General features: G+C 46.4%; 1 protein-coding gene across 2 annotated transcripts in view; it reads left to right on the top strand.

Moving 5' to 3' along the window:
* The window catches only part of LOC130107556 (protein TASOR-like), a 75,034-nt gene that overhangs the window by 31,832 nt on the left and 16,203 nt on the right, over nt 1–26,999 (top strand). Inside the window, exons 6-20 of one of the 2 annotated variants that reach the window (XM_056274212.1) lie at nt 363–497; nt 2,452–2,582; nt 4,649–4,680; nt 4,933–5,038; nt 12,177–12,280; nt 12,401–12,504; nt 13,455–13,527; nt 14,006–14,080; nt 16,200–16,387; nt 17,937–18,209; nt 19,933–20,137; nt 22,847–22,975; nt 23,350–23,504; nt 26,130–26,280; nt 26,594–26,878. In XM_056274212.1, coding sequence (XP_056130187.1) covers nt 363–497; nt 2,452–2,582; nt 4,649–4,680; nt 4,933–5,038; nt 12,177–12,280; nt 12,401–12,504; nt 13,455–13,527; nt 14,006–14,080; nt 16,200–16,387; nt 17,937–18,209; nt 19,933–20,137; nt 22,847–22,975; nt 23,350–23,504; nt 26,130–26,280; nt 26,594–26,878 — 2,146 coding nt within the window. The remainder of the gene's footprint in view (nt 1–362; nt 498–2,451; nt 2,583–4,648; nt 4,681–4,932; nt 5,039–12,176; nt 12,281–12,400; nt 12,505–13,454; nt 13,528–14,005; nt 14,081–16,199; nt 16,388–17,936; nt 18,210–19,932; nt 20,138–22,846; nt 22,976–23,349; nt 23,505–26,129; nt 26,281–26,593; nt 26,879–26,999) is intronic. The other variant, XM_056274213.1, reaches the window with a different exon arrangement.

The raw sequence follows: 26,999 nt of genomic DNA, 5'->3' as shown, positions 1-26,999 counted from the left end.
CTTAAACAATGTCTACAAACTGCGGACGTTGACATGGCGTTGCCGACAGTGAACAGTTTAATTACAGTGACGCGTAGTTTATTAGAACAAACAGGACTCAGATTTGGGTTATTTATCAGACTCTTATCTACAATAGTAAGCTGACAGAAAGAGAGAGCGATCATGAATGACGGAAGGGACAGAGAGAGAGAGAGAGAGAATTCTTAATCCATGAACAGATGTGAATAGAGAAAACACGTTTCAAGTATCTAGTGTAGAGATAGTATCTATATAACGAGTTGTAGTAGTAGTGGTAGTAGTAGTAGTACGTGTAGTAATTGTCACTGTATTAAATCCGGTTAATTTCTTGGTTTTGTGTCCAGGGGAAAGTCAAGAGCATTTATTGCAACATGACAAGGAATCTTCTAGATCCAACACCGCGCTTTGACAGTCACCTCTCCAAAAACATCAGCAAGGTCACCTCGACCACCTCCTACCACGCCTTTGAGCTCACACAGGTATATCCATATACACACACTTGCTTGCTTGCTGGTTGTCCATCGTGCCCGATGATGACCATCTTCTTCTATTTGTGGGTCCTTTGGTGGCTGAATAGTCCGATCCTGGATGCACAGTTGCGGTTGCAGACCGGGCATGTAAAAGTGGTGCTGGAGGGGGTAGTGGTAGCTTTGCGAGCATGCCTCTTCGCACGCTTTGCTACACGGTGTTGTGTGCGCTGGTTTTCCATGTACTTCACTCCCTCTGAGATGTGAGAGCGCCAGGTTGTGCGGCAGAAAGCAAGTTCCTCCAAAGAAGAGGGGTTGATCTGACATCTTTTTAGTGTGGTCTTCATTTGGTCTTGGTGCGTTGGCCAAGGCGTAGTTGGCCGTAGAGGACTTTTCGTGGGAGTCGTTGGCTGGGCATGTGAATAACATGCCCAAGCCACCTGAGTTGATGGTGTTTTAGGGTAGACTCCACGCTGCAGCTGCCTGCCCGCTCCAACACCTCTGTGTGTGGCACCCTGTCCTCCCAAGTAATGCCGAGGATCCTCTGGAGACATCTCACATGGAAGGCCTCCAGGCTTCTGAGATGGTGGCTGTAGATGGTCCATGCCTCACATCCATAGAGTAGTGTGGAGATGCACACTGCTCTGTAAACAAGCACTTTGGTGTGGAGACTGAGGTTGCTGTTTTGGAAAACCCTTCTCCTTAGACGGCCAAAAGATGTTGAGGCTTGTTTGAGGCGGTGCTGAATCTCATCGTCTATTTTGCAGGTGTTGGATAGCATACTTCCCAGATATTTGAAGGCAGGAACAGCGGCCAGTTGTTGCCCTTCTGCTGTGAAGGTTGTTGGGTGGTTTGGGAGGCCGGCAGTCAACTGACAGATTACCTCTGTCTTTTGGGTGTTAATAATCAGTCCCATTCTCCTGTATGCAGTTACAACTGCCGACAGAGTGTTTTGTAGGGCTTCTGGTGTGTGAGCTACCAGGGCACAATCATCGGCATACTGTAGCTCAATAATGGTCTCAGAGATCAACTTGGTGGTTGCCTGAAACCTCCTGATGTTGAATAGGTTTCCATCGAGCCTGAAGTCTGGTAACTCCAGCCTGCTTCTCCAGCCTCCTTCGTAACAGTGTTGTAACAGAGACGAAGAAGATATTGAACAGGACTGGGGCTAGCACACAGCCTTGTCTGACTCCAGTCTGCACACCAAAGGGCTCAGAACGGCGGTTCCCCACTACCACTCGGGCCATCATTCCTGAGTGAAACTGTCCAAGAATGGTAAGAAACTTGGGTGGACATCCAAATTTCTTCAGGACTTGCCACAGCAGGGCCCGGTTAACTGTATCAAATGCCTTTGAGAGGTCTATGAATGCTATGTATAGATCCGTGTGCTGTTCTCTGCATTTCTCCTGGAGCTGGCGTGTCACAAAGATCATGTCAACGGTCCCTCTATCCTTTCGGAAGCCGCATTGTGACTCTGGTATGACCTGTTTGGCTACTGCGAGTGTTAGTCTGCGGAGCATGATCTTGGCTAGAACCTTTCCTGCAATGGCCAGCAGTATAATACCCCTACTGTTGGAGCAGATGGATTTGTCTCCTTTGTTTTTATAAATGGCCACAATGTTGGCCCAACAGTGGAAAGATGCTACACACACACACACACACACACACCAAATACATAACATACACAATATACACATGCAAACATACATTAAACACACACATGTTACACACCAAACACACAGCATACATAAAAAAACATATATTAAACACACACAGCAAACACTCATAAGCAACTGACGCACACTACACACTACACACACATACACACACACGAATGTACACATTGGCCTTGTGTCTTGGGGTTTATAGTGTTCTTGTTGTTTTGATGGGATTCTGTGTTGATCGTTGTGTGATGAAGTTTGGTTTGAGCATGACCATCGTCTGATTCCCTCCTTCATCCTGTCAGCAATACTTCTACGAGTATTCGTTTGATGAGCTGCGGACACGGCCTCGCCAGGTGTGTCCCTACGCCGTCGTTTCCTTCCTGTTTAAAGGAAAAGATGCTCAGCTCCCCAGCAAAACCCTCCCTCTTCTCAGGTATGGACACACACACAAGCTCAAAGGTCAACCCTTTATTTCACCAAATGAGACGATTTCACTTAGGTCCTCTGAATAAGGGCTTTTGACTGTAATGATAATTATATCTATTTATATAACACTTATCAAAACAAAGTTACAAAGTGCTTCACCTAGCAAGCAAAGAGCGCATAAAACACAACACCAGCTAACCACTGGGCAGCACAGTGGCCCAGTGGTCAGCTGGTGTTGCCTCACAGCAAGAAGGCCCTCGGTTCGAACCCCAGGCCATCCCAGGTCCTTCCTGTGTGGAGTTTGCAAGTTCTCTCGGTGTCTGTGTGGGTTTCCTCCGGGTGCTCCGGTTTCCTCCCACCATCAAAAAGACATGCATGTTCGGGTTAATACTCCTGCCTGTGCCCCTGAGCAAGGCAATGGAAAGAACTGGAGTTGGTTACCGGGCGCTGCAGCTGCCCACTGCTCCTATACACTAGGATGGGTTAAAAGCAAGGAACAAATTCATTGTAAGAATTCAGTGTCGAATAAAGAGGCTTTCATTTTCGGCTTTCAACATAAAAACACAAAAACACAGCAATAAAAGAATAAACATACTAAACGAACCACGTTAAAAAGTTCAAAACCCATAAACAGAATAAAAACTGAAATCAGGGGGTCCACAGTGGTGTAGCGGTCTAAGCATCGGCTTTGTGTCGATGCAGTTGCCCGCTGGGGACCGGAGTTCGCGCCCCGGTCTCGTCAGATCCGACTATGGCCGGACTTGATGAAGCAGCAATAATTGGCAACGCTGTCTTCGGGAGGGGGCGGAGTCGGCTTGTGTTCGTCATATGAATGTGTCTCTGTGTGTGTAGGGAAAAAGCAGTGGTTCGGCCTGGATTCGCCTCGTCACGAAAGTGGCGAGGCATCTCCTTCGAGACTGCCGGCCAGAGAGATGCAGTTGGCGAATGCATGCAGTACGATGGTGGGTGTTCGAACTAAAATAGGGCTCGATTGGCCACTAAATTGGGTGAAAAAAGGGAAAAATCAGAAAAAGGAAAAAAAAAACGAAATCAGGGAAGGCGGTGTGATAAAAGTATGTTTTAAGCTTAGAATTAAAAGAAGCCACTGGGGGTGTCCGGGTAGCATAGTGGTCTATTCCGTTGCCTACCAACACGGGGATCACCGGCTCGAATCCCTGTGTTACTTCCAGCTTGGTTGGGCGTCCATTAGATTTTTTCAGAGTCGGCGTGCTTATGGCAACCTTCAGTGAAGGGGGAACTGTACCAGTGGACGGAGAGCAGTGATGGGAGGTGATAGAGGGCAGGCATGTTTTAATCAGGGTTGTGGGAATTGGATCCACGTGACACGTGGAGGTGCAAGAGTTAGTAATAAGTTCAAAAATGTGATTTTAAGTTGCAAGGCTGAAGTCACAGGACAGTGGATGAGTTCATGGTGCTTGCTGATGGTAAGCCAGTCTACATGATCGTGATGTTAGCAGAGGCTAGATTTTCATGAATGGTACTAATTTTGGAATTGAAAAACTTCAAAAAAGCAGAACAAGGTTGGACTACCCAGGGGCTCGAACCCAGGACCTTCTTACTGTGAGGCAACTGCGCCTTACCACTGCGCCACCATGCCGCCCCTCACTACATTGAAAACCTATTCATATCACTGTATATAAAGGCCTATAACATAGTCCTGTTTCTTAGCCTGACAAATCCCAAATCATAGGTCTATGATGGGGTTACCCTCAACTTGCTTTTTCCTAACAGGAATTATGGCCAGGGGGCACTAAGATCAAATCATTTTTCATGGCCTTTGGACCTGGCCCATTCACAACTTATATGATTTATTAAATAAACTGTAGATTTACAGCAGGTCTACAATGTGAAGGGTAAATGATTACTCCCCCTTGATTGTCTGAACCTACAACTTGACATGGGGTGCTGTTAGTCTGGTGTAAGATGAGTGGCCTCCATTAAATTCTGTTAAATCAACAACCATATGTTTCAGAGACAAACAATGAATACTTAAGGTTCTGGAATCCTCCATGCCAGGATTAACCAATTCACTCTGTTCTGTTTGACTGGCAGATTGAACAGCCAATCAGCAGAAGGAAGTAAAGGTAAGCTCTGCTCTTTGTTTCTGATTGGTTGATCCACCTGTGGGCTTATTGCAGTACCTTAACATATTATAAAGGCGTCATGAAATGCTTTCCCTACTGTAACAGAATTATATTCCGTCTGTCTTCCTGTCTGTCTCCCTGGCATTCGTGTTTACGTCTGTCTTTTTCCATGCGTGTCTGTCTGTGTCTTCCTGCCTGCCTGTCTGTCTGTGTCTCTTCCTGCCTGCCTGCCTGCCTGTCTGTCTGTCTCAGAGCGTAATCAGTTCACAGTGTGGAGTGGAGATCTTGTGAAAGGAGACAGGGTTCTGTTCCAGGCCTCTCTGCGCTCCTTCTCTCCTCCCATCCTGCCTTGCAGACTGTGAGTTCTTACATATTCTGTAGTTGAAAACCAGCTCGTCTTACATGAGACTTATTTTGGGGGTTTTGTTTTCTGTTCAAGTTTCCATTCCAGTGTATTGTCTACACACCAACTCAACAGGTTTCAAAATGAATTTGTTTACCCAACATAATTTTTTTTTTTACTTTATTTTTTATTATTTTGACAATAAAGAATATATACACAAAACAGGCACAACAGACAGGTTCACCTACAGCAATGTGATATGCCAGACATCACTCAAAACAGAAAAAAAAAATTGGGCTAGGAGATTGGGTTTGGGGGCGGTCCTTCATGTCCATAGCTGTCCTTTGAGGTACCCACAATTCACCACTTTGATCCATAATAAAACAGGATACTCCCAAAGGGGAGTATCCTACTGATTGGTTGATCCACCTTTCGGCTGCTCCCGTTAGGGGTCGCCACAGCGGATCATCTGTTTCAATCTCTTCCTGTCCTCTGCATCTTCCTCTGTCATGTCAGCCACCTGTGTGTCCTCCCTCACCACATCCATAAACCTCCTCTTTGGCCTTCCTCTTTTCTGGCAGCTCCATATTCAGCATCCTTCTACCAATATACCCAGCATCTTTCCTCCACATATGTCCAAGCCATCTCAATCTTGTCTCTCTTGCTTTGTCTCCAAACCGTCCAACCTGAGCATTCCCTCTAATATACTCGTTCCTAATCCTGTCCTTCTTCATCACTCCCAGTGAAAATCCTCAACTCTACCTCCTGTCTTTTTGTCAGTGCCAATGTCTCCAAGCCATACAACATAGCTGGTCTCATTACCATCTTGTAAACCTTCTCTTTAACTCTTGCTGGTACCCTTCTGTCACAAATCACTCCTGACCCTCTCTCCACCCACTCCACCCTGCCTGCACTCTCTTCTTCACCTCTCTTCTGCACTCCCCGTTACTTTGAACAGTTGACCCCAAGTATTTAAACTCATCCACCTTCATTACCTCTACTCCTTGCATCCTCACCATTCTGCTGTCCTCCCTCTCATTCATGTATATGTATTCCATCTTGCTCCTACTGACTTTCACTCCTCTTCTCTCCAGTGCATACCTCCACCTCTCCAGGCTCTCCTCCACCTGCACCCTACTCTCACTACAAATCACAATCTCATCAGCGAACATCATAGTCCATGGAGATTCCCACCTGATCTTGTCCGTCAACCTGTCCGTCACCATTGCAAACAAGAAAGGGCTCAGAGCGGATCCTTGATGTAATCCCACCTCCACCTTGAACCCTTCATTCCAACCGCACACCTCACCACTGTCACACTTCCATCATACATATCCTGCACCACTCATGCATACTTCTCTGCCACTCCCGACTTCCTCATACAATGCCACACCTCCTCTCTTGGCACCCTGTCGTATGCTTTCTCTAAATCCACAAAGACACAATGTAACTGCTTCTGGCCTCCTCTATACTTCTCCATCAACATTCTCAAAGCAAACATCACATCTGTGGTGCTCTTTCCTGGCATGAAACCATACTGCTGCTCGCTGATCATCACCTCTCCTCTTAACCTAACTTCTATTACTCTTTCCCATATCTTCATGCTGTGGGAGATCAACTTTATACCTCTGCAGTTCCTATAGTTCTGCACATCATCCTTATTCTTGAAAATCGGTACCAGTATGCTTCTTCTCCAATCCTCAGGCGTCCTCTCACTTTCCAAGATTGTGTGAAACAATCTAGTTAAAAACTCCACTGCCGGTCTGCAGTGGTGTAGCGGTCTAAGCATGGACTTTGTGTCGATGCGGTTGCCCACTGGGGACCGGGGTTCGTGCCCCGGTCTTGTCAGATCCCGACTATGGCCGTACTCGATGAAGCAGCAATAATTGGCAACACTGTCTTCGGGAGGGGTGCGGAGTCAGCTTGTGTTTGTCACATGAATGCGTCTCCGTGTGTGTTGGAAAAAGCAGTGGCTCTGCCTGGATTCGCCTCGTCACAGAAGTGGCGAGGCATCTCCTTCGAGACTGCCGGCCAGAGAATGCAGCTGGCGAACACATGCAGTACGAGGGTGGGTGTTTGAACTAAAATAGGGATTGATTGGCCACTAAATTGGGAGAAAAAAAGGGGAAAATCAGAAATAAATTTATATAAAATTTTTAAAAAAAAAAAACTCCACTCCTAAACACCTCCATGCCTCCACAGGTATGTCATCTGGACCAACCGCCTTTACACTCTTCATCCTCTTCATAGCTTCCCTCTCTTCCTCCTTGCTAATCCACTGCACTTCCTGATTCACTATCCGCACATCATCCAACCTTCTCTCTCTCATTTTCTTCATTCATCAGCCCCTTAAAGTACTCCTTCCACCTTCTCAACACGCTCCTTGCTTGTCAGCACATTTCCATCTCTATCCTTGATCGCCCTAACTTGCTGCACATCCTTCCCAGCTTGGTCCCTCTGTCTAGCCAATCGGAACAAGTCCTTTTCTCCTTTCTTAGTTTCCAACCTCTCATGCAACTCACCATACGCCTTTTACTTTGCCTTTGCCACCTCTCTCTTCACTTTATAGTGCATCTCCTTGTACTCCAGTGTACTTTCTTCATCTCTCTGACTAACCCACTTCTTCTTTGCCAGCGTCTTCCTCTGTATACTTTGCTGTACTTCCTCATTCCACCACCAAGTCTCCTCGCCTTCCTTCCTCTGTCTAGATGACGCAAGAAGTACCTTCCTAGCTGTGTCCCTCACTATTTCTGCAGTGCTTGCCCAGACATCCAGCAACTCTTCGCTACCACCCAGTACCCGTCTTAACTCCACACAACAGTCTTCCTTCTTCAGCTTCCACCATTTGATCCTTGGCTCTGCCGTCACTCTCTTCCTCTTCTTGGTCTTCAAAGTCAACCTACAGACCACCATCCGATGCTGCCTAGCTACGTTCTCCCGTTACCACTTTGCAGTCTTTAATCCCTTTCAGATCACGCCTCCTACATAAGATAGTCCACCTGTGTGCACTCCACTCTTATACGTCACCCTGTGTTCCTCCCTCTTCTTAAAATATGTATTCACAGCCATTTCCATCCTTTTCGCAAAATCCACCACCACCTGTCCTTCTACATTCCTCTCCTTGACACCATACCTACCCATCACCTCTGTTCCCTTCACCAATATGTCCACTGAAGTCTGGTCCAATCACCACACTCTCTTTCTTGGGTACCCTCTCCACCACTTCATCCAACTCACTCCAGAATTCTTCTTTCTCTTCCATCTCACACCCAACTTGCAGGGCATATGGGCTGATAACATTCATCAACACACCTTCGATTTACAGCTTCATACTCATCACTCTGTCCGACACTGTCTTCACCTCCAACACACTCTTGACATACTCTTCCTTCAGAATTACCCCTACCCAATTTCTCCTCCCATTTGTACCATGGTAGAAGAGTTTGGACCCTCCTCCGATGCTCCTGGCCTTACTGCCCTTCCACCTGGCTTTTTGCACACACAGTATACCTACCTGTCTTCTCTCCATCATATCCGCCAGCTCTCTCTCTTTACCAGTCATAGTGTCAACAGTCAAAGTTCCGACTCTCACCTCCACATGCTTACCCTTCCTCCTCTCCTGCTGTCTCTGGAGATACCTTCCCCCTCTCCTTCGCCCATCAGTAGCACAGTAGCATAGTTTCCACTGGCACCCTGCTGGGCTACAGTACCAGTGGCGGTCATTGGTAACCTGGGCATCGACCGACCTGGTATGGAAATCTGATTCATGATCCGCATATTTGATTTGGTAATGATTTTACGCCAGATGCCCATCCTAACGCAACCCTCCCCATTCATCCAGGCTTGGGACCGGCACTAAGAATGCACTGGCTTGTGCATCCTCAGTGGCTGGGTTTAGGATTACCTTTATACGCATTGATAAATATCCCTGTCAGGCTCATTCCCTCCTCTCCAATGGTTTTAATGTTTTAATCAAAATAATTTCTCAATTGAAGATATCAGAAGAAATCCCCTTTCTCCAGATCATAGGTTTCTGTGAGTCGTTGAAAGGAATCTAATCCAGTTTTGGAGGAAATTTTGCAAAATGAGGTGATACCCAAATCTGTCCAATGTTTAAAATCTGCTGTCCAATTCAGCTGGTGTGAAATCTGTATCACATGCTACCCAGCTTAATATTCGTGCATTTCTTTCAAATTTCAGGTCTCTTAAGTTTTCTGTGCCAAATGTTTAGAGGGGTTAAAATCCAGTCGACTTATCTAAAAAAAAAATTGGAGTTTTTTTTCTCCCAATATAGGCGGGAGTTGTACACTTATTAGATTTGTTCTAAGTCCTTCCATTTTGCATCATAATCCGGATCACACCAAGAGACCAGGAAGCACAGCTGTGCTGCTCTGTAATAATTTTCCAGGCAGAGTGAGGCCATGCCACCTTTATCTTAAAGCAGCTGTAATGTCTGAAATCTGATCTGTGGTTCTTTTGTTTTCCCCAAATAAACGTTGATATCATCCTGTTCCTTTCATTAAGGTATGTCGACTGGCAGTGACTGAAAGAGGAATAGGTGCCTGGGTAGTATATTAATCTTAATAATGCCTATGCAGTCGTACATATTCGTCGGTAGTAATGACCAGTGACTTAAGTCTGCTTTGATTTCTGCTGTTATGGGAGTCTGATTGTGGTCATAAATGGTAGTTAAATCTTTTGGCCTTTGTACTCGGAGGTATTTAATTATGTTACCCGTCCATTTAAATTTACACATTCTATAGATGTTTTCATGAGCACAATTCCATGAATACTGGGATGGCATCCAGTGCTTTACCCTTGCCCCATCCATAGGGTTAGCGGTCGTGTCAGGAATCGGAATCAGAATACTTTATTCATCCCTGAGGGGAAATTGGGTCCTATTGCAGACACTCACACTCTAGTAAAGAGAAAACTAAACACTTACACGATAACAAGAAAATAGAAACAAATAGAAATAAAAGATAGAATAAGAAATAGAAATAAGAACAAAATATAGAAACACCCTATATATAAACATATATATAAACACCATATATATAAACACCCTAAATATATAAACACCCTATCTATACTGCACTACCGCAGCACAAAACAAATAGCACAAACAAAACCCGACAGGGTAAAACAAGTCCAAGGGCCAGTCCAATGACCATTAACTTGAAGAGTCTGACCCTCTGAGGGAGGAGTTGTAAAGTTTGATGGCCACGGGCAGGAATGACCTCCTGTGACGCTCTGTAGTGCATTTCACCAGAATGAGTCTATTACTAAAAGTACACCTGTGCCTGACCAGCATGTCATGGAGTGGGTGGGAGGCATTGTCCATGATGGCACATAACTTCAACAGCGTCCTCCTCTCAGAAGCCACCACCAGAGAATCCAGTTCCACCCCCACAACGTCACTGGTCTTGCAGATCAGTTTATCGTGCCTGTTTGCATCCGCTACCCTCAACCTGCTGCCCCAACACACAACAGCAAACAGGAGAGCACTGGCCACTACAGACTCATACCACATCCTGAGCATTGTCTGGCAGATTTTGAAGGACCTCAGCCTCCTCAAAAACTAGAGATGGCTCTGTCCCTTCTTGTAGAGGGCACCAGTGTTCTTAGCCCAGTCCAGTTTATTGTCTATATACACCCCCAGGTGCTTGTAGTATTCCACAGTGTCCACACTGACCCATTCCACAGTGTCTGCACTGGCCCCCTGGATGGAAACGGGGGTCATTGGTGTAATTTTCCTCCTCAGATCAACAACCAGCTCCTTTGTCTTTGTCACACTGAGTTGCAGATGGTTCCGCTCATACCATGTGACAAAGTTTCCCACCACAGCCCTGTACTCAGTCTCCTCGCCCTTACTGATGCCTCTGACTATAGCAGAGTCATCAGAGAACTTCTGAAGATGGCAGGACTCTGTGTGGTAGTTGAAGTCTGTGGACCACTGATACGCCCCTCAGCCCCCTCGGGGATACCGTGAAATGTTATTGAATGCACCTCCAGGTCATCAGTTGGGCTTGGATGGATTTTTGAAATTCAGGTGTGTAGGAAAGCATCTCCTTGACGTCGGTGATCCGCTCCTCCACGTCGGTCACTCTCTGCTCCATCCTCTCAACTCTTTCTGTTATTTTTTTTTTTTTTACTCGGAAACAATACCATTTAGTTTCTGACTTATTTCTCCTCAAGTCTACCAGCTTGCTCTTCAGTGTTACAATTGTTTCATTGTATTCTTTCTTCACATCCAAACAGACCGCCTGTATTCCGCTACCGTGTTAGCTCTGTTGGCTGTGTCCTCACGTTCTGTCAGTGATTTATCATCTTTTCTTAGGTTTTGTTGTGTTTTCCTCTGGCCTGTCTTTTGTTTCCCCCTTTCATGCTATAATTTCTACTTGATTATCCAGTGTCTTTTTATGGGGGGGTAAGATTGTCTGGGAGCCTCCATTTTATGCTGCTGTTTGCTCCTGCAGCATACCGGAAGTTTACCCAACATAATTTGTTTATTATTAAATTGTGGGCCCTGTGATGGCCTGGCGGCCTGTCCAGGGTGTCTCTCCCCTCCTGCCGCCCAATGACTGCTGAGATAGGCTTCAGCATCCCCACGACCCTGAGAGCAGGATAAGCAGTTTGGGTAATGGGTGAATGGATGGATGTGTATACGGACACTGACCATCAGTAGCAGTCAGTAACCTTTGACCTTGTGTGTTAAGCTTAATTAAAAAGGACTCTGCAGGGAAAACAAACCTCATCTTAAGTTCATCAGTCCTCATTTAAGTTAAAGGCTTTTTCAGAGCCACAATAATTCTTTCCATTCAGCTTTTGATTTCTTGTAAGGACCTCTGCAAAGTATGTTGTAATACTGAAAAGACTTCAAGGCTAACACTCTGTTGTGTTGAAGCATCCCTCAGAAATAAGTCATTCTTCCCAGTAACTTGTTTTCTCAGCCCTGAGTTTTGCAGAGGTATTGGTGAAAATGATGCCGTCTCCAGCTGAATCTCTAAACCAGTTTCCATCTCCAGTTTTGTACTGAAATGTTGTTTGTGTTTTGTGGCGCCCAACTGCTGGTGGCCTCTCAACGCTTAGACGATTCAACAATCCTTGTCAGCTGTTTTCACTGTATGATTTGACCGCCTGTCTCTTCCAGACCAGAGAAGCTTGAAATTGGATGTCTGGTGAATCTGGATGAGGTGACCAGCAACTTTCCCTCTGCCTTGTTCTCCTGGAATCTTTACGTAGGCAGCCATGAAGGTGAGGTCGCAGAAACGCTGATATCATTCTGAGGCTACATGAATATTTGGTTGCTGTGGCGCTTAACCTTTGACCTCTGTACTGTTGCTTGTTTGTGTGTGTGTGTGTGTGTGTGTGTAGTTGTGAAGAATGACAGGTACTGCAGTCTTCTAGAGGTGGTTGAAAGGAGCCAGACTGGGACCAGTGTGACGAAGTTACTGGATGAGCTGGAGACCAGGGGAGTTGTGAGTACTGTCTACTGACTGATCAGTTTTTATAGCCAATCATTGTGTTTCAAACAGCCTATTAAAGTTTTCCGTCACTATGACGGATTTCCGTCACTTGGATTCCAGAGATGTCATGAACGAGATCAGTGCAGGGTGTTCCTTATACGACTTAGGCACAGCATCTAAGCATGTTTTGCAAAGCGCCTAAACTGAATGAACAGAAAAAAACGCTCTGAAGAGAAAGTATACCGTATTGGCCCCAATATAAGTCAATATTTATTTATTTTTTAGTGTAGGTTTAACAAAGTGGGGGTTGTCTTACATTTCATGACTAGACAATTACGTGTTCAATCATCACAACAGATATTCATTTGAATGGAGAGAGTACCAGAGTAACTATGGTATTTTACAGACTGTTGCATTATGGGTTGTTTGTAGCCTTAATTGTAGCTTCATTATAAAGTTTGCTGATGATACCACGTTGGTAGGTCTTATCAGCAACAACGATGAATCATCATACAGAGCAGAGGTGGATTAATGGGTGGCGAGGTGCAAAAAAACAGCCTCTCCCTAAATATAGCATTAACTAAGGCAGCAGCTTCGTTCTGCTGTGTCTCCTGTAACAACCGATTCACACACACTTATTTCCTCCTTTACTGTATAGACCACAGTGCACACACACTTATTTCCTCCTTTACTGTATAGACCACAGTGCACACACACTTATTTCCTCCTTTGCTGTCTAGACCTCAGTGCATACTGACCACAGTCGCCGTTTGAAGGCAGTGACTGTGTGAACTTGATTGGCTGAATTTGAACAGTCGCCCCACAGTGTAATGACACAACTGGCTAGATGTTGTAAAGGCTAGTATGTGTTGTTGCTGTGGCACCTGGGGAAGTAATGCCAGGTGTTTTGGGATTGTTGTGTTACTGACCGGCCATTTTGCCATCTCTTCTGCTCCGTTCAGGTGCTGGTGACGTCACTGGTTGACCGAGGCTTCCTTTTCCTGCTGTCCAGCGCCCAGATGACCACACCCAACAGTACCACATAACGCGCATCCACACAGACTGAGGCCACAAAACTGATTAATCCTGTACCACAATGCTTAGAATATGGATGTAGTGTCAATATTTAGACATTTAGTTTCATTTTGAGTGTGTTGAAGTTTAAAGTAGTTAAGATGTAGACTGTTTTCTGTTCATATACCAGAAGTAAAATAACTTGGTTCTTAAAATCATTCAGTGATAATGGTGATTCATAATCCTGATAATGTTATAAAATAACAGGAAGATACTAGTAGCCATAATCATTCAGCTGTAGGTCAGACGCACGGCAGAGGAAAGACCTGACAGATAAAATAACATACAATATAAATCAGAGTAAGAGAAGATGTGCATTAAAAGATATTGTATATTTTATTTGTAAAGTTGTGAGAGCAGATAGAGACATATCCATCAATGTTGTCATACTATAATATTGAACTGTTATTATAGAGACTCTTTCTGGTATTATTAACAGATGTAGGGCAGGGCTGGAAGAGATGTCTGCAGGCTCTGTTCATCTTTCCTGAGACCAGAGATGTGACCAAATCCAGTGAGTATCACACCGGTCCAGACACACACACACACACACACACACACACACACACACACACACACACACACACACACACCAGGGAAGATACTCATTTCATTCTCCTACGGTAGCGTCTCTCCAGAGGTTGCTAACTGAGAAGTTTCTATCATTTTTATAATTTTAAAAGCATTAATGGATAATTTCAGAATCAGAATTACTGAATCAGGGCGTCCAGGTAGCATAGTGATCTGTTCCGTTGCTTACCAACACGGGGACCGGCGGTTCGAATCCCCGTGTTGCCTCCAGCTTGGTCGGGTGTCCCTACAGACACAATTGGCCGTGTCTGCGGGTGGGAAGCCGGATGTGGATATGTGTCTTGGTCGCTGCACTAGCGCCTCCTCTGGTCAGTGGGGGCTCCTGTTCGGGCGGAGGGGGAACTGGGGGGAATAGCGTGATCCTCCCACGCGCTACGTCCCCCTGGTGAAACTCCTCATTGTCAGGTGAAAAGAAGCGGCTGGTGACTCCACATGTATCGGAGGAGGCATGTGGTAGTCTGCAGCCCTCCCCGGATCGGCAGAGGGGGTGGAGCAGCAACTGGGACGGCTCAGAAGAGTGGGGTATTTGGCCAAGTACAATTGAGGAGAAAAAGGGGGAGAAAAAAAATCCTAGGAATTTGGTCGTGTATTTGGTTATTTGGTGTGAAATGGTCCCTCATAGGATCTCAGCATGCACATGTTGAACTTGTGTAGGACACGGCGTTAAACAGCTGTCAGTGAGAACTCGCATCTGTGTTCACACATTGAAAGTAAAGATGATGGCTTTGCATTTTAGTCCAATTATTCCTCCTTATTCTGCAGCACCGTAGTGTCAGCGCGGATCAGCTCTTGGAATAACTAAGGAAAAAAAACGTTATGTGTAAACATAAACAATACATTAAAAAAAAGCAACACGCTGGAAAAATCTAGTCCATCTGCCATTTTTTCAAAAACTGAATTTACAACAAGGACAAAAGGGTTTGCTGGGCAAAAGGAGGTTTTTATCAACAGAAATCCAAAAGAGTTTCAGGATTTGGTTTTCAAGGAGGCCAAGTATCTAACAGTGTTATCAGTACAGAAGTGGACTGAAGTTAACAGCATCTACATGCTACCCATGACCGTGAAATTGTAGAACATGAGTGGGCGTGACCTTTTGCCTTTCTACATGTGAATACATACGAACACAGACACAGAAAAACCCTAGTACCCCTGACACAAGCATACATGCACATACAAGGGAAATCTGGTGGTTCTGAAAGATGCCATAGACAACTACAATATATACACATATGCATGAACACAAACATTTATCTACTACTGCTACTACTACTTACAGCTTCTCCCATTAGGGGTCACCACAGCAGATCATCCGTTTCCATCTCTTCCTGTCCTCTTCATCTTCCTCTGTCACACCAGCCACCTGCATGTCCTCCCTCACCACATCCATAAACCTCCTCTTTGGTCTTCCTCTTCTCCTCTTCCCTGGCAGCTCCATATTCTGGAGCCTTCTCCCAATATACCCAGCATCTCTCCTCCACATATGTCCAAACCATCTCAATCTTGCCTCTCTTGCTTTGTCTCCAAACCGTCCAACCTGAGCTGTCCTTCTAATATACTCGTTCCTAATCCTGTCCTTCTTCATCACTCCCAATGAAAATCTTGTCATCTTCAAATCTGCCACCTCCAGCTCCACCTCCTGTCTTTTCATCAGTGCCACTCTCTCCAAACCATATTACATTGCTGGTCTCACTACCATCTTGTAAACCTTCCCTTTACATTGCTGGTCTCACTACCATCTTGTAAACCTTCCCTTTAACTCTTGCTGGTACCCTTCTGTCACAGATCACTCCTGGCACACTTCTCCACCCACTCCACTCTGCCTGCGCTATTCTTCACCTCTCTTCTGCACTCCCCGTTACTTTGGACAGTTGACCCCAAGTATTTGAACTCATCCACCTTCGTCACCTCTACTCCTTGCATCCTCATTCCACTGTCCTCCCTCTCATTCATGCATAGGTATTCCGTCTTGCTCCTACTGACTTTCCAAACAAGCAAACATATGATAGGTTTAAGTAAGTTTTTTAATTTTTCTACCCACGCAGTATCCAAATGCACCTCCTCTACCCATGATGCACCTGACTCTGGCAGCCTTGTGATACCGTGGCTGAACTGTTTCCTCCCTGTGCTTCACCAAGCCCTGGTCAAAGCCCGAGCCAACCCCCTCAGCCAGCTGTCTGCCGGGGTGGCAATCCAGGTCGAGGAGTACCTCAGCGGACAGAATGATGGCAAGGTGGGTTGGAAACCTGCTGCGTTTTCTGAAAACGTCCAAACCTGCTCACGATTTACTTCATAATGGCTAGGGATCAGGATGCAAAACTGGTTTAGTTCTACAGTCACTATGGCTGCCAAATCCCAGATGTGCCACCCACTATTCAACCAGCAGACTGCAAATACAGTCAGCATAACCAGTCAATCGTAGATATATCATCTGTCAAATTTTGTCTCCCTGTATGCTCTCATCCATTTACCTCTTTCTGTTTCTTGATAAGTTTGAGGTCATTCTGTTCGGTCCCCTAAATTCCATCAGCCCTTTTGGTACTAATCTTGGTCTGTCAGGTAGTGTTTAGCAGGCTGTTAGGAATCTTGGATGTTAACCTCAGTTTTGATAATCACGTCAACCATGTTCAGTCATGCTTTCTCCAGCTCAAGCTGATCTCCAAAATTATGCCATTTTTATCAATTGCCGATCTGCAAAAAATTGTACATTTTTTTATCTGTTCTCGGCTTGACTATTGTAATGCACTTTATTCTGGTATCAGCAAGGACTCCCTCCACCGTCTGCAGTTGGTACAAAATGCCACTGCTCGGCTCATTACCGGGATAAAGAGGCATGACCATATCACTCCTGTGCTTGCCTCCCTACACTGGCTCCCTGTTATATTTCGAATTGATTCTAAAATTTTACTGCTCACTTTTAAGGCTTTAAATGGTCTTGCTCCTACACACATTTCTGATTTACTGACCTGGTATACCTGGTAAGGGTGAGATCGCAGATACAAGCGGCTGAAATGAGTTTCCTCCGTAGGGTGTCTGGGCTCAGCCTTAGAGACAGGGTGAGGAACTCAGACATCCGGAGGGAGCTCGGAGTAGAGCCGCTGCTCCTTCGCATCGAAAGGAGCCAGTTGAGGTGGTTTGGGCATCTGATTAGGATGCCTCCTTGGCGCCTTCCTTTGGAGGTTTACCAGGCACGGCCAACTGGGAGGAGACCCCGGGGTAGACCCAGAACTAACTGGAGAGGGACTACATGTCCAATCTGGCCTGGGAACACCTTGGGATCCCCCAGGAGGAGCTGGAGGCCGTTGCTGGGGAGAGAGACGTCTGGAGTGCCCTACTTAGCTTGCTGCCACCGTGACCCGACCCCAGAGAAGCAGGGTCGAGGTCGCGTGATCCTCCCATGCGCTATGCAAATAGTGTGATCCTCCTACACACTCCACCCCGCTGGTGAAATGTCTTACTGTCAGGTGAAAAGAAGTGGCTGGCGACTCCACATGTATCGGAGGAGGCATGTGGTAGTCTGCAGCCCTCCTCGGATCAGCAGAGGGGGGTGGAGCAACAACCGGTACAGCTCGGAAGGGTGGAGTAATTGGCCGGGTACAGTTGGGGAGAAAAAGGGGGGAAAAGTCCACAAAAAAAAATAAATAGTGTCCTCATGAGGACATTGATTGTTGATGATATAAACTGATATAAAAATACATGATTTGTGTGTGTGTGTGTGTGTGTGTGTGTCTGTCTGTGTGTCTGTGTGCGTGTGTGCGTGCATGCATGTGTGCGTGCTGCAGTTGCGCCTCTACCCCATGGCTGAGTACGACACCAAACTGGATGACAGAGGGAAGCTGTTTCCTGCCCCCAAACGACACAGTGTGAACATTGACAGCTACCTGCTTTCCTACCTGTACAACCCAAACATCTACTTGCTAACCACGGCCAGCGCCAAACAGAAGATGGAGCTGTTATGTGCCCCTAAGGGGAAGGGACACATGGAGGAGAAGAGGCCTGAGGGGAGCCCATCCGGTGCAGAGGGAGGGGTGCAGAACCAGACAGAACCTCAGAAGGTAAAGTCAGTTACAAAGGAATATTGCAGAAAAACGCATCTGTTCTGTTAAAATCAAGTTTGTTTATTCATAAACAAGAAAACAATACAGCGTAACTCATCACAAGTACAACAAAGGGACTGGTGGTAAATTGAAAGTACCAACACATAATACCAGACAACACAATACAAAACATCACTTCACAACCATAACACAAGACTAGGGATGAAATGGGGTTAAACAAACACAAATAACAGTCAAGTGATTTTATTTGTGTAGCCCAACATCACAAATTACAAATTTGCCTCAGGGGGCTTTACAGCAACACAACATCCTGTCCCTAGACCCTTGCATCAGATAAAGAACAGCTCCCTAAAAAAAAACCTTTAACAGGGAGAAACCTCAGGGAGAGCAACAGAGGGGGATCTCTCTCCCAAGACGGACAACGTGCAATGAATGTTGTGTTTACACAATTTACACAACACCAACACAACACTGAAAAAGAATAACAGAATTATTATGGAATTATGAGACAGTGGCACTGACTAAAAGACAGGAGGTGGAGCTGGAGGTGGCAGAGTTGACGATAATATTTTCATTGGGAGTGATGAAGAAGGACAGGATTAGGAACGAGTATATTAGAGGGACCGCTCAAGTTGGACAGTTTGGAGACAAAGCAAGAGAGACAAGACTGAGATGGTTTGGACATGTGTGGAGGAGAGATGCTGGGTATACTGGGAGTTGGATGTTGAATATAGAGCTGCCAGGGAAGAGGAGAAGAGGAAGGCCAAAGAGGAGGTTTATGGATGTCGTGTGGGAGGACATGCAGGTGGCTGGTGTGACAGAGGAAGATGAAGAGGACAGGAAGAGATGGAAACAGACAGTCCGCTGTGGCGCCCCCTAATGGGAGCAGCAGAAAGTAGTAGTAGTGTAGTGTAAAATATATGAAGAATATGATGAGGAGGATGCCAAGCAGTGTCCAGACGCCACCGGAATACCCCAGGACCTGAGCTACAATAATACTAGAATAATGCGCAACAGATGCAAATACTATTGATGAGAATGCACAGTGTGTTATCTGGATTATATTGAATTATTCCAAGTGGCGTGCTAAGGGGTCGGGGATGGTGAGGAATCAGCTCTGGAGGTTTTACAAAAAGGGGAACCTGGTGTCTGTGGGTGGTTTGATATTGTCTTTTGGTGTTGCTGCAAGTTTGTCTAAAGTGCAGTGTTGAGTTAAGTCAAGCCACTGGTTGATAGATAACGTAGTTCCTTCTTTCCAGTTGCGGACAGTATTCTTTAGCTGTTAAAAAAAAACACTATTAGAATAAAGGGTTTGGGCTGTTCTGACATGTTGAGTGAGGAGCGGTCGCCTAGAAGTGAGATGGATGGGTGAAGGGAAATCCTGATATAGTCATGGCATAGCTAATCAGATTGATAAATTTAGGTTGGTAAACCTTGCCCAACCCATGTCAAAAGCGCTGCAACGTGGCGTCCGGATGGGGGGGGTAATTGGCCAAGTACAATTGGGGGGGGGGGGCACAATGTGCACAAAACGGGTTTCCAAGAAGTTTAGTTGTTTCCACAGGACAAGCACCCATGTACAGGTTTGTATTAGTCCCAAACAGGATTAAGACCACACTGCTACTGACAAAACATGGTACACAGATAACAGGACTTCTAACTCATTAGCATAGTACCACATTACATACTGACGCCAAACCCTGGTCTCTGTTTTTTTCAGGTACAGCAGATGATTGACTTGGTGATGACCTGTAAGAAGAACGCAGAGATGGAGGTGACAAGACAGGTGGAGGAGAGGCAGGAGGAGGGAGTAGAGCAGGAGGTACGGGGGAGGAAGAGGAAGCTGGAGCAGGAGATGGCAGAAAAGACACTGAAGTTCCTGAGGACGGCCTCACAGCAGGCAGCAGGAGGTGGAAGTCAGCCAGGTAAGGGGGAGACACCGTTACTTTATCCTCTGGTTAAGATACAAACCGACTCACAGTTCTGGAAATCTCTTCCAGTCTTCCCCATGTGTTTGATAAGTTGAGGTAGGGGGGGGCCTGGTTATGGAGGGGTTTGTGTGTGGGGAGAAGGACTTTGAATTGGATCTGTAGTGGGACAGGGAGCCGGTGGAGGTTCTGCAGGACGGGTGTTGTGGTCACGGGAGTGGATGAGCAGGCGAGCAGCAGAGTTCTGGATGTACCAGAGTTTGTTTAGGACTTTGAATGATGAGCCGTGGAGAATCTGCTGCAGTATTCTCTACGGCTCTGGATGTGATGATACAATTCTGGATGTGATGAAGGCATGGACAAAGGTTTCAGCAGCAGAGATGGAGAGTGATGGGCAGAGATAAGATAGTTTTTTTTCCTTCTTCTTAATGGTGTGGTGCTCAGAGGAGGAGTAACTGTTGAAAATTATTCCGAGGTTGCAGATGTGTGGGGAGGAGGGCAGAATGGAGGTATTGATGGTAAGGCAGAAGTTGTGGGTGGTTTTGGTAAGGGATTTGGACTGATGATGATCATGTCAGATGATTTGATTTCGGCGAGGCAGTTGGCCAGACTAGAGCAAGTTGGTGTGGTGATGGATTTAGTGGAGATGTGTCGAGCTGGACGTCATCGCTGTAACAGTGGAAGTGGAGGCCTTGATGACGTGTAGTGTGTATAATGTTCAGCTTTAGACTGGAATGTATCTCAGTTCAGTCAGTTAGCTGTGAGTCTCACAACAACTGACAGCAAGAAGGTCCAAGTTGAACTATCCAGACAATAGATTGAACAGATACCTAACTTATCAATAGTAATCCAAAAGTGATCATGGGAGAAATTACAGCGATAGAAGGATCAAGTAGAGGAGGCTCTGTGAGAAATGACTGGATGTGATGGTGTGTCTTCTACTGGGTTGTAGAGTTCTTGAAGTCTTGTAGGGTTTAGGGAAGAATCGAGACCTTCGTTTGCTTCAATTTACTAAAAAAAATCCCTGCTCTTTTAGAGAATGTGAAACCTTCTATCAAATATAATGAAAATTGGGGCATCTGGGTAGCGTGGCGGTCTAGTCCATTGTCTACCAGCATGAGGATTGCCAGTTTGAATCCCCGTGTTAACCTCCGGCTTGGTCGTGTCTGCAGGTAGGAAGCCAGATGTAGGTCTGTGTCCTGGTCGCTGCACTAGCACCTCCTCTGGTCAGTTGGGGCGCCTGTTCGGGGGGGGGGGGGCTGGTGGGAATAGCGTGATCCTCCCACACACTACGTCCCCCTGGTGAAACTCCTCACTGTCAGGTGAAAAGAAGTGGCTGGCGACTCCAGATGTCCACATAAATGTCCTATGTTAAATTAAAAAAAAGGGCCTATCTCTGAGAATGCAAACCGCATTTTTTATTTTACCTACCTAAAACGACCGTGAGTGGTCAAAATGGCCGCTCATAATTTGCGCGTGATTGTGCACATCATGTCAACACACGTATTTATGACGTGTGTTCGTGGCGTCATTTCCTTCGTGACGTTCATTGCTCTGTCCTAGAAACACACTAGCATCCTCCAGTGCAGAGAAATAGTCTAAACTTGATGTTTGATTATTGCCAACATGTCTGGTTACAGACGCCGTTACAGACGCACCACGACTACCATGAGGCGTTGCAGTATTTACAGGTGTTGGACAGCGGCCATTTTAAATTGTTTGAAAAATAGTATTAAAGTTGTTAAAATTTTAATTTTTGGTGTCAGTTAGTTTCATAACAGACATACTGACATATGTAATGCATTAATATCTCAGTTGGGTATTTATCTTGACAGAATATGGAGTTTAAAAACTGTGGTGGTGCCGCTCTGATGGCCGAGCGGAATAAACCGCCCTTCTTGCAACCCGCTCGTCATGTGGCTGGGAGGTTCGTATCCCAGACTCGCCGTAACCGGTCACGGCCAGAGCGTCCACGGGGTAAGGCCTTCATTAGGCCACCCTTACCCGAGGGATAGTGGGTGTAGATCGGTGTAGTGTTCGGGGACTCGTCGTTCTCCAGCGACCCCTCTGGGCCATCCGGGTGCCTGCAGCCAAGCAACCGAAAGCATTCTCCCTACGTCTCCTTCGCGGCCTGAAGGTAATGCAATCTATACGAGGCTTCAGCGTGTAAAATAGCGAGAGCAGCCGACACGAGTTTGAAGGAAGCTGGTGTTACGCTTATCTCCTTCCTGTGGAAACTTGAGCCAGGGGAGTTATTCGACAAGAGTTCCGGCCATATGCCATTGGGTTAATCGGGTGGGATAAGAGGAAAAACTAGAAATAAGTTTTTAAAAAAAACTGTGGCGGTCATGTTGACCGCCCATGGTCGTTTTAGGTAGGAGTGAGATCCCGGTCGTTCTCGTGTTAAACGGGTTACATGCTTTAATGCAACGTCAAACTATCGATACAAACAGTATTGTCTCATCCTACATCTTGTTTGAAAATATGTCGATGTAAAAAGTCGATGTGCCGCCCAGCCCTGTTTGGTGTGACCATACATTCACCATAACTTAACCACACAAGTCCTACATTAACTCTGTGAACAGAGTGCATTGACCTTTGATATGAGGAAACTGCCCTGTCCTTCATCTCTCTCTCTCGTTCTTTCTCTCACTCTTTCTCCCATGCTCTCTCTCATTCTGTCTCTCGCTCTCTCACTCTCTCCAGTGGAGGACAGCCAAAGTCCGTCCCTGCAGTGTTCTCTCTCATCTATGATTAGCTTGATGGGTTTGAAAGACATGGATCTGAGGAAGGAAGGGTCTGAGGCAGCAGCCAAACTCCTTAGCCTGCTGACAGGTGTCTGGCTGTATATCAGTCTTTCTGTCTGTTTGTCTGTCTGTTTCAGTGTGTCTTCCTGACTGTCTGACTGTGTGTGTGCTTGACCGAATGTCCCCCTGTCTTTTTCTGCCGTGCCACTGGCTTCTTAGCACAAATGATGGGTCATTTGACAGACCAGATAAGACGAGAGTCTCATCTCATGTTCCCACAAATCAGTATGGAAAATGCTACAGAACTCCTGACACTGCTCTAAAACCATCACTAGGTCACTAGTGGCACTGCTTTAAAGTTATTTAGAAGTAATACATGTATTGGTTTTGTTTCTAAGTAGTCAAAACATTTTCATGTATATTGTTGAAAACTTGTAAAAGCCATTTTCTGTCTGCTAACAGAACTTAATAAGGCTGCCACGGGAGCAGGCGGTCAGAGCCTGTCTGAGGAGCAGGAGGAGGGGCAGACTGAGTCCTGGCCCTTTGACAGGCTGGCCTCCAAGCTTGGCCTGCCTGCCAACTGTGACGTCGACCTACGCAAACAGGAGGAACTGGAGGTAACACTCTCCGTCAAATAAAAAGTATAGGGGGCATCCGGGTAGTGTAGCGGTCTATTCCATAGCCTACCAACATGGGGATCGCCGGTTCGAATCTCCGTGTTACCTTCAGCTTGGTCGGGCACAATTGGCCGTGTCTGCGAGTAGGAAGCTGGATGTGGGGGTGTGTCCTGGTCACTGCACTAGCGCCTCCTCTGGTCGGTCAGAGCACCTGTTTGGGGTGGGAGGGGGAACTCATTGGAATAGCGTGACCCTCCCACGCGCTACGTCCCCCTGGTTAAACTCCTCACCGTCAGGTGAAAAGAAGTGGCTGGTGACTCAACATGTATTGGGGGAGGCATGTGGTAGGCTGCAGCCCTCCCCGGATCAGCAGAGGGGGTGGAGCAACAACCGGGACGGCTCGGAAGAGTGGGGTAATTGGCCGGGTACAATTGGGGAGGAAAAGGGGGAAAGATCCGAAAAAAATATTTTATGGAAAGGTGGTGGAATTTGCATTCAAAACAAAATCCAAAACATCTCCTTATCAGTGCCCCGCCATGACGAAACCAGTCCTCAAACATATAACGTGTCTGAAGCGTGTTGGAACTTTTTCTCTTCTTTTTTTCACATGTTGCTGAACATGGTAGCACGAGTCAGGGGTCAGTTTTTAAGAAAACACGGTTGTCTCTGACAACTGAAATTGGGTTTCCGTGGGGAAATCAAGGCCCAATCCTAATTCCCCCCCCTTGGCCCTACCCCTCCCCTTGTAGCTCCGTTCTGAGGGGCCACTGCCCAGTACAGGGCACTCCAAAACTGGGGGGGGGGGGGGGCAAGATGTAACACTTGGGGCGTCTTTTGGACGACTAAAAATAAACTGACACGTAACAGTCTTAAAATTATATTCAGTGTCAGCGTCTCTTGAGTTATTTAGAATTTATGTTTATGAACTTTTCATTTGTGAGACAAAACATATTTGTGTGGTGTTAATACAAAAAAAAAAGGCAGTAACGACGGCAACTGCTTGTTTGCTCAGGTTTTGGCAGTACGTTTTTGATCCATTATCGACCACGGTGTCATTTCAACTTAGGGGTTTTTGTTGGCTTGCAGTTCGTGTCACGTCCCAAGCTTTGATCAATGGTTACATTGGATAAAATTCCAAAGTTCTGAAAGAAATTTAGCCAAGTTCAACTTGGGAAATCAAGTTTATGGCGTATGCTGCTTTTGAATTGAGATGGTTTCTGAAAGCATTGAGCCTTGTGCTACAATCGCTCAACTGATCATTTGACCTGAGAAATGTGACTGGATAAGCGGCTTGGGTAACAGAATATACAGTAGAGACAATCAGACTAGGGCGGCACGGTGGCGCAGTGGTTTGCGTGGTTGCCTCACAGCGAAAAGGTCCTGGGTTCGAACCCCGGGGTTGTCCAAACTTGGGGGTCATCCCAGGTTGTCCTCTGTGTGGAGTTTGCATGTTCTCCCCGTGTCTGTGTGGGTTTCCTCCAGGTGCTCCGGTTTCCTCCCACAGTCCAAAGACATGTAGGTCAGGTGAATTGGCCGTACTAAATTGTCCCTAGGTTTGACGGTGTCGGCCCTGTGATGGCCTGGCGGCCTGTCCAGGGTGTCGCCACGCCTGCCGCCCAGTGACTGCTGGGATAGGCTCCAGCATCCTGCGACCCTAAACTAGGATAAGCGGCTTGGATAATGGAATGGAATGTATTGACCTATGTTTTTGTGTTGCTTGATTCTATTACACAACACCTGAGCAACACACAGATTATTCAGAACACCATTTACCACCGTAAATGAAAGCAGGAAGCCCTCACTGTGGTGGGTTGGCTCAGTTTTATTTGGCACGATCTCAGGTATTGGGAGGGAGGACTTCAAAATGAGCTCTTGTTGGCCCCATATAAAATCAGACGTTTGGCATCCGGGTGGTGTGGCAGTCTATTCTGTTGCCTACTAACATGGGGATCGGCAGTTCGAATCCCCGTATTACCTCCGGCCTGGTCGGACGTCCCAACAGACACAATTGGCCGTGTCTGCGGCTGGGAAACCAGATGTGGGTATGTGTCCTGGTCGCTGCACTAGCACTTCCTGTTTTTGGTCGGGGCGCCTGTTTGGGGGCGGAACTGGGGGGAATAACGTGATCCCCCCACACGTACCCCCTGGTGAAACTCCTCCCCGACTCTTTCTAGTCATTTTTTTTTATGACGATGTAAGATGGAAACTGAACCGTGATCCAAAACCTGAGGTCAAGGCTGATCTGTGAGTGTAGTGAACCGTTACAAACTAAGTTAAAACAGTTTGCAGTGTCGCGCTTTCCTCAAACCCTCCTATCCTCTGAGCTTTTTCTGTTTCCACTGGGGACACCATCAGTCACCATGTCAGTCCTCCTGGACTGATAATTTCCAAGTAGTCCATCTTCTTATAAATCCTGTCAGGTTTGACAGATCATTCTCCACTTGATCCAATTTCTTCTCACTGCCACTGCTGATTTTATCCATGTTATCCTGTTGTCCATGTGGAAACTTGTTTTGAGTTAGGACTGTCTAGAACACAAGCCTGATATTCATACTCACTGTGTGTGTGTGTGTGTGTGTGTGTGTGTGTGTGTGTGTGTGTGTGTGTGTGTGTGTTCGTTCCCAGGAGCAGACAGTTGGTAGTGTCAGCAGCTTGGAGGGGTTCAGTCCCAGCTCCCGCAGCGGGGAGTGTGCCCCCAAAGGACAAAGTTTTGGAAGGAGAGCAGAAGGAGAAGAGGAAGACAATGAGATCCCCTGGGTCCTCATCCCTATTACAGGTCTTTCTGTCTGCCTGCCTGTGTGCTAGTATGTCTGCATGTCTGTCAGTCTGCCAGTCTTTTTGCCCGTCTTTCCCTCTGTCTGTCTGTACATCTTCATTTCCATGGTCATTGTAGGATAACAGAACTATTTGTTCGATCTATGGTCAAGGTTATGTGGTCTGACCCTCGACATCTCTATGGATAAAACCGTTGGCTGAAGGAAGAAAATGTGAAGTTAAAAATCTGTTTTTCTCTAACCTCACTGTAGCTCTCTCTCTCTCTCTCTCTCTCTCTCTCTCTCTCTCTCTCTCTCTCTCTCTCTCTCTCTCAGATCTGTGCTCAGAGAAGAACAGCCGCAAAGAGAGAGGCAACCCCCAGGATCCCCGCTGCCTGCAAGTCGCCACGGCAACATGCGTCGTCGTGACCGCGAGCCCACCCAATAGAAGCCCCACCCCATCCCCGGAGCCCAGCTCTCCCCCTTCCCCCTACCCCTCTCCTTATCCCTCTCCCTCCCCCTCTCTCTCCCCGGGGCCTAATGAGGACATCCCTGTTAATGTGAACCACAGCGTCGCTAATGAGAAGCAGTTAACTTCCATGGCCCCCTGGAAGTCTGCAGGTAACCCACCACAACAACAACTTGGTGTCAGGGTCTCTTAATTCATCTGTTGTAAACTTTGATGTGAGACTTTTAAGACTTGACATAAATGTCAGGATAAGCCGACAGACTGACGGACAGA

Source organism: Lampris incognitus, chromosome 2 (assembly GCF_029633865.1).
Source record: "Lampris incognitus isolate fLamInc1 chromosome 2, fLamInc1.hap2, whole genome shotgun sequence".
Lineage (NCBI taxonomy): Eukaryota > Metazoa > Chordata > Actinopteri > Lampriformes > Lampridae > Lampris > Lampris incognitus.
The sequence above is the reverse complement of the archived record's forward strand: the minus strand, read 5'-3'. Positions and strand labels throughout refer to the sequence as shown.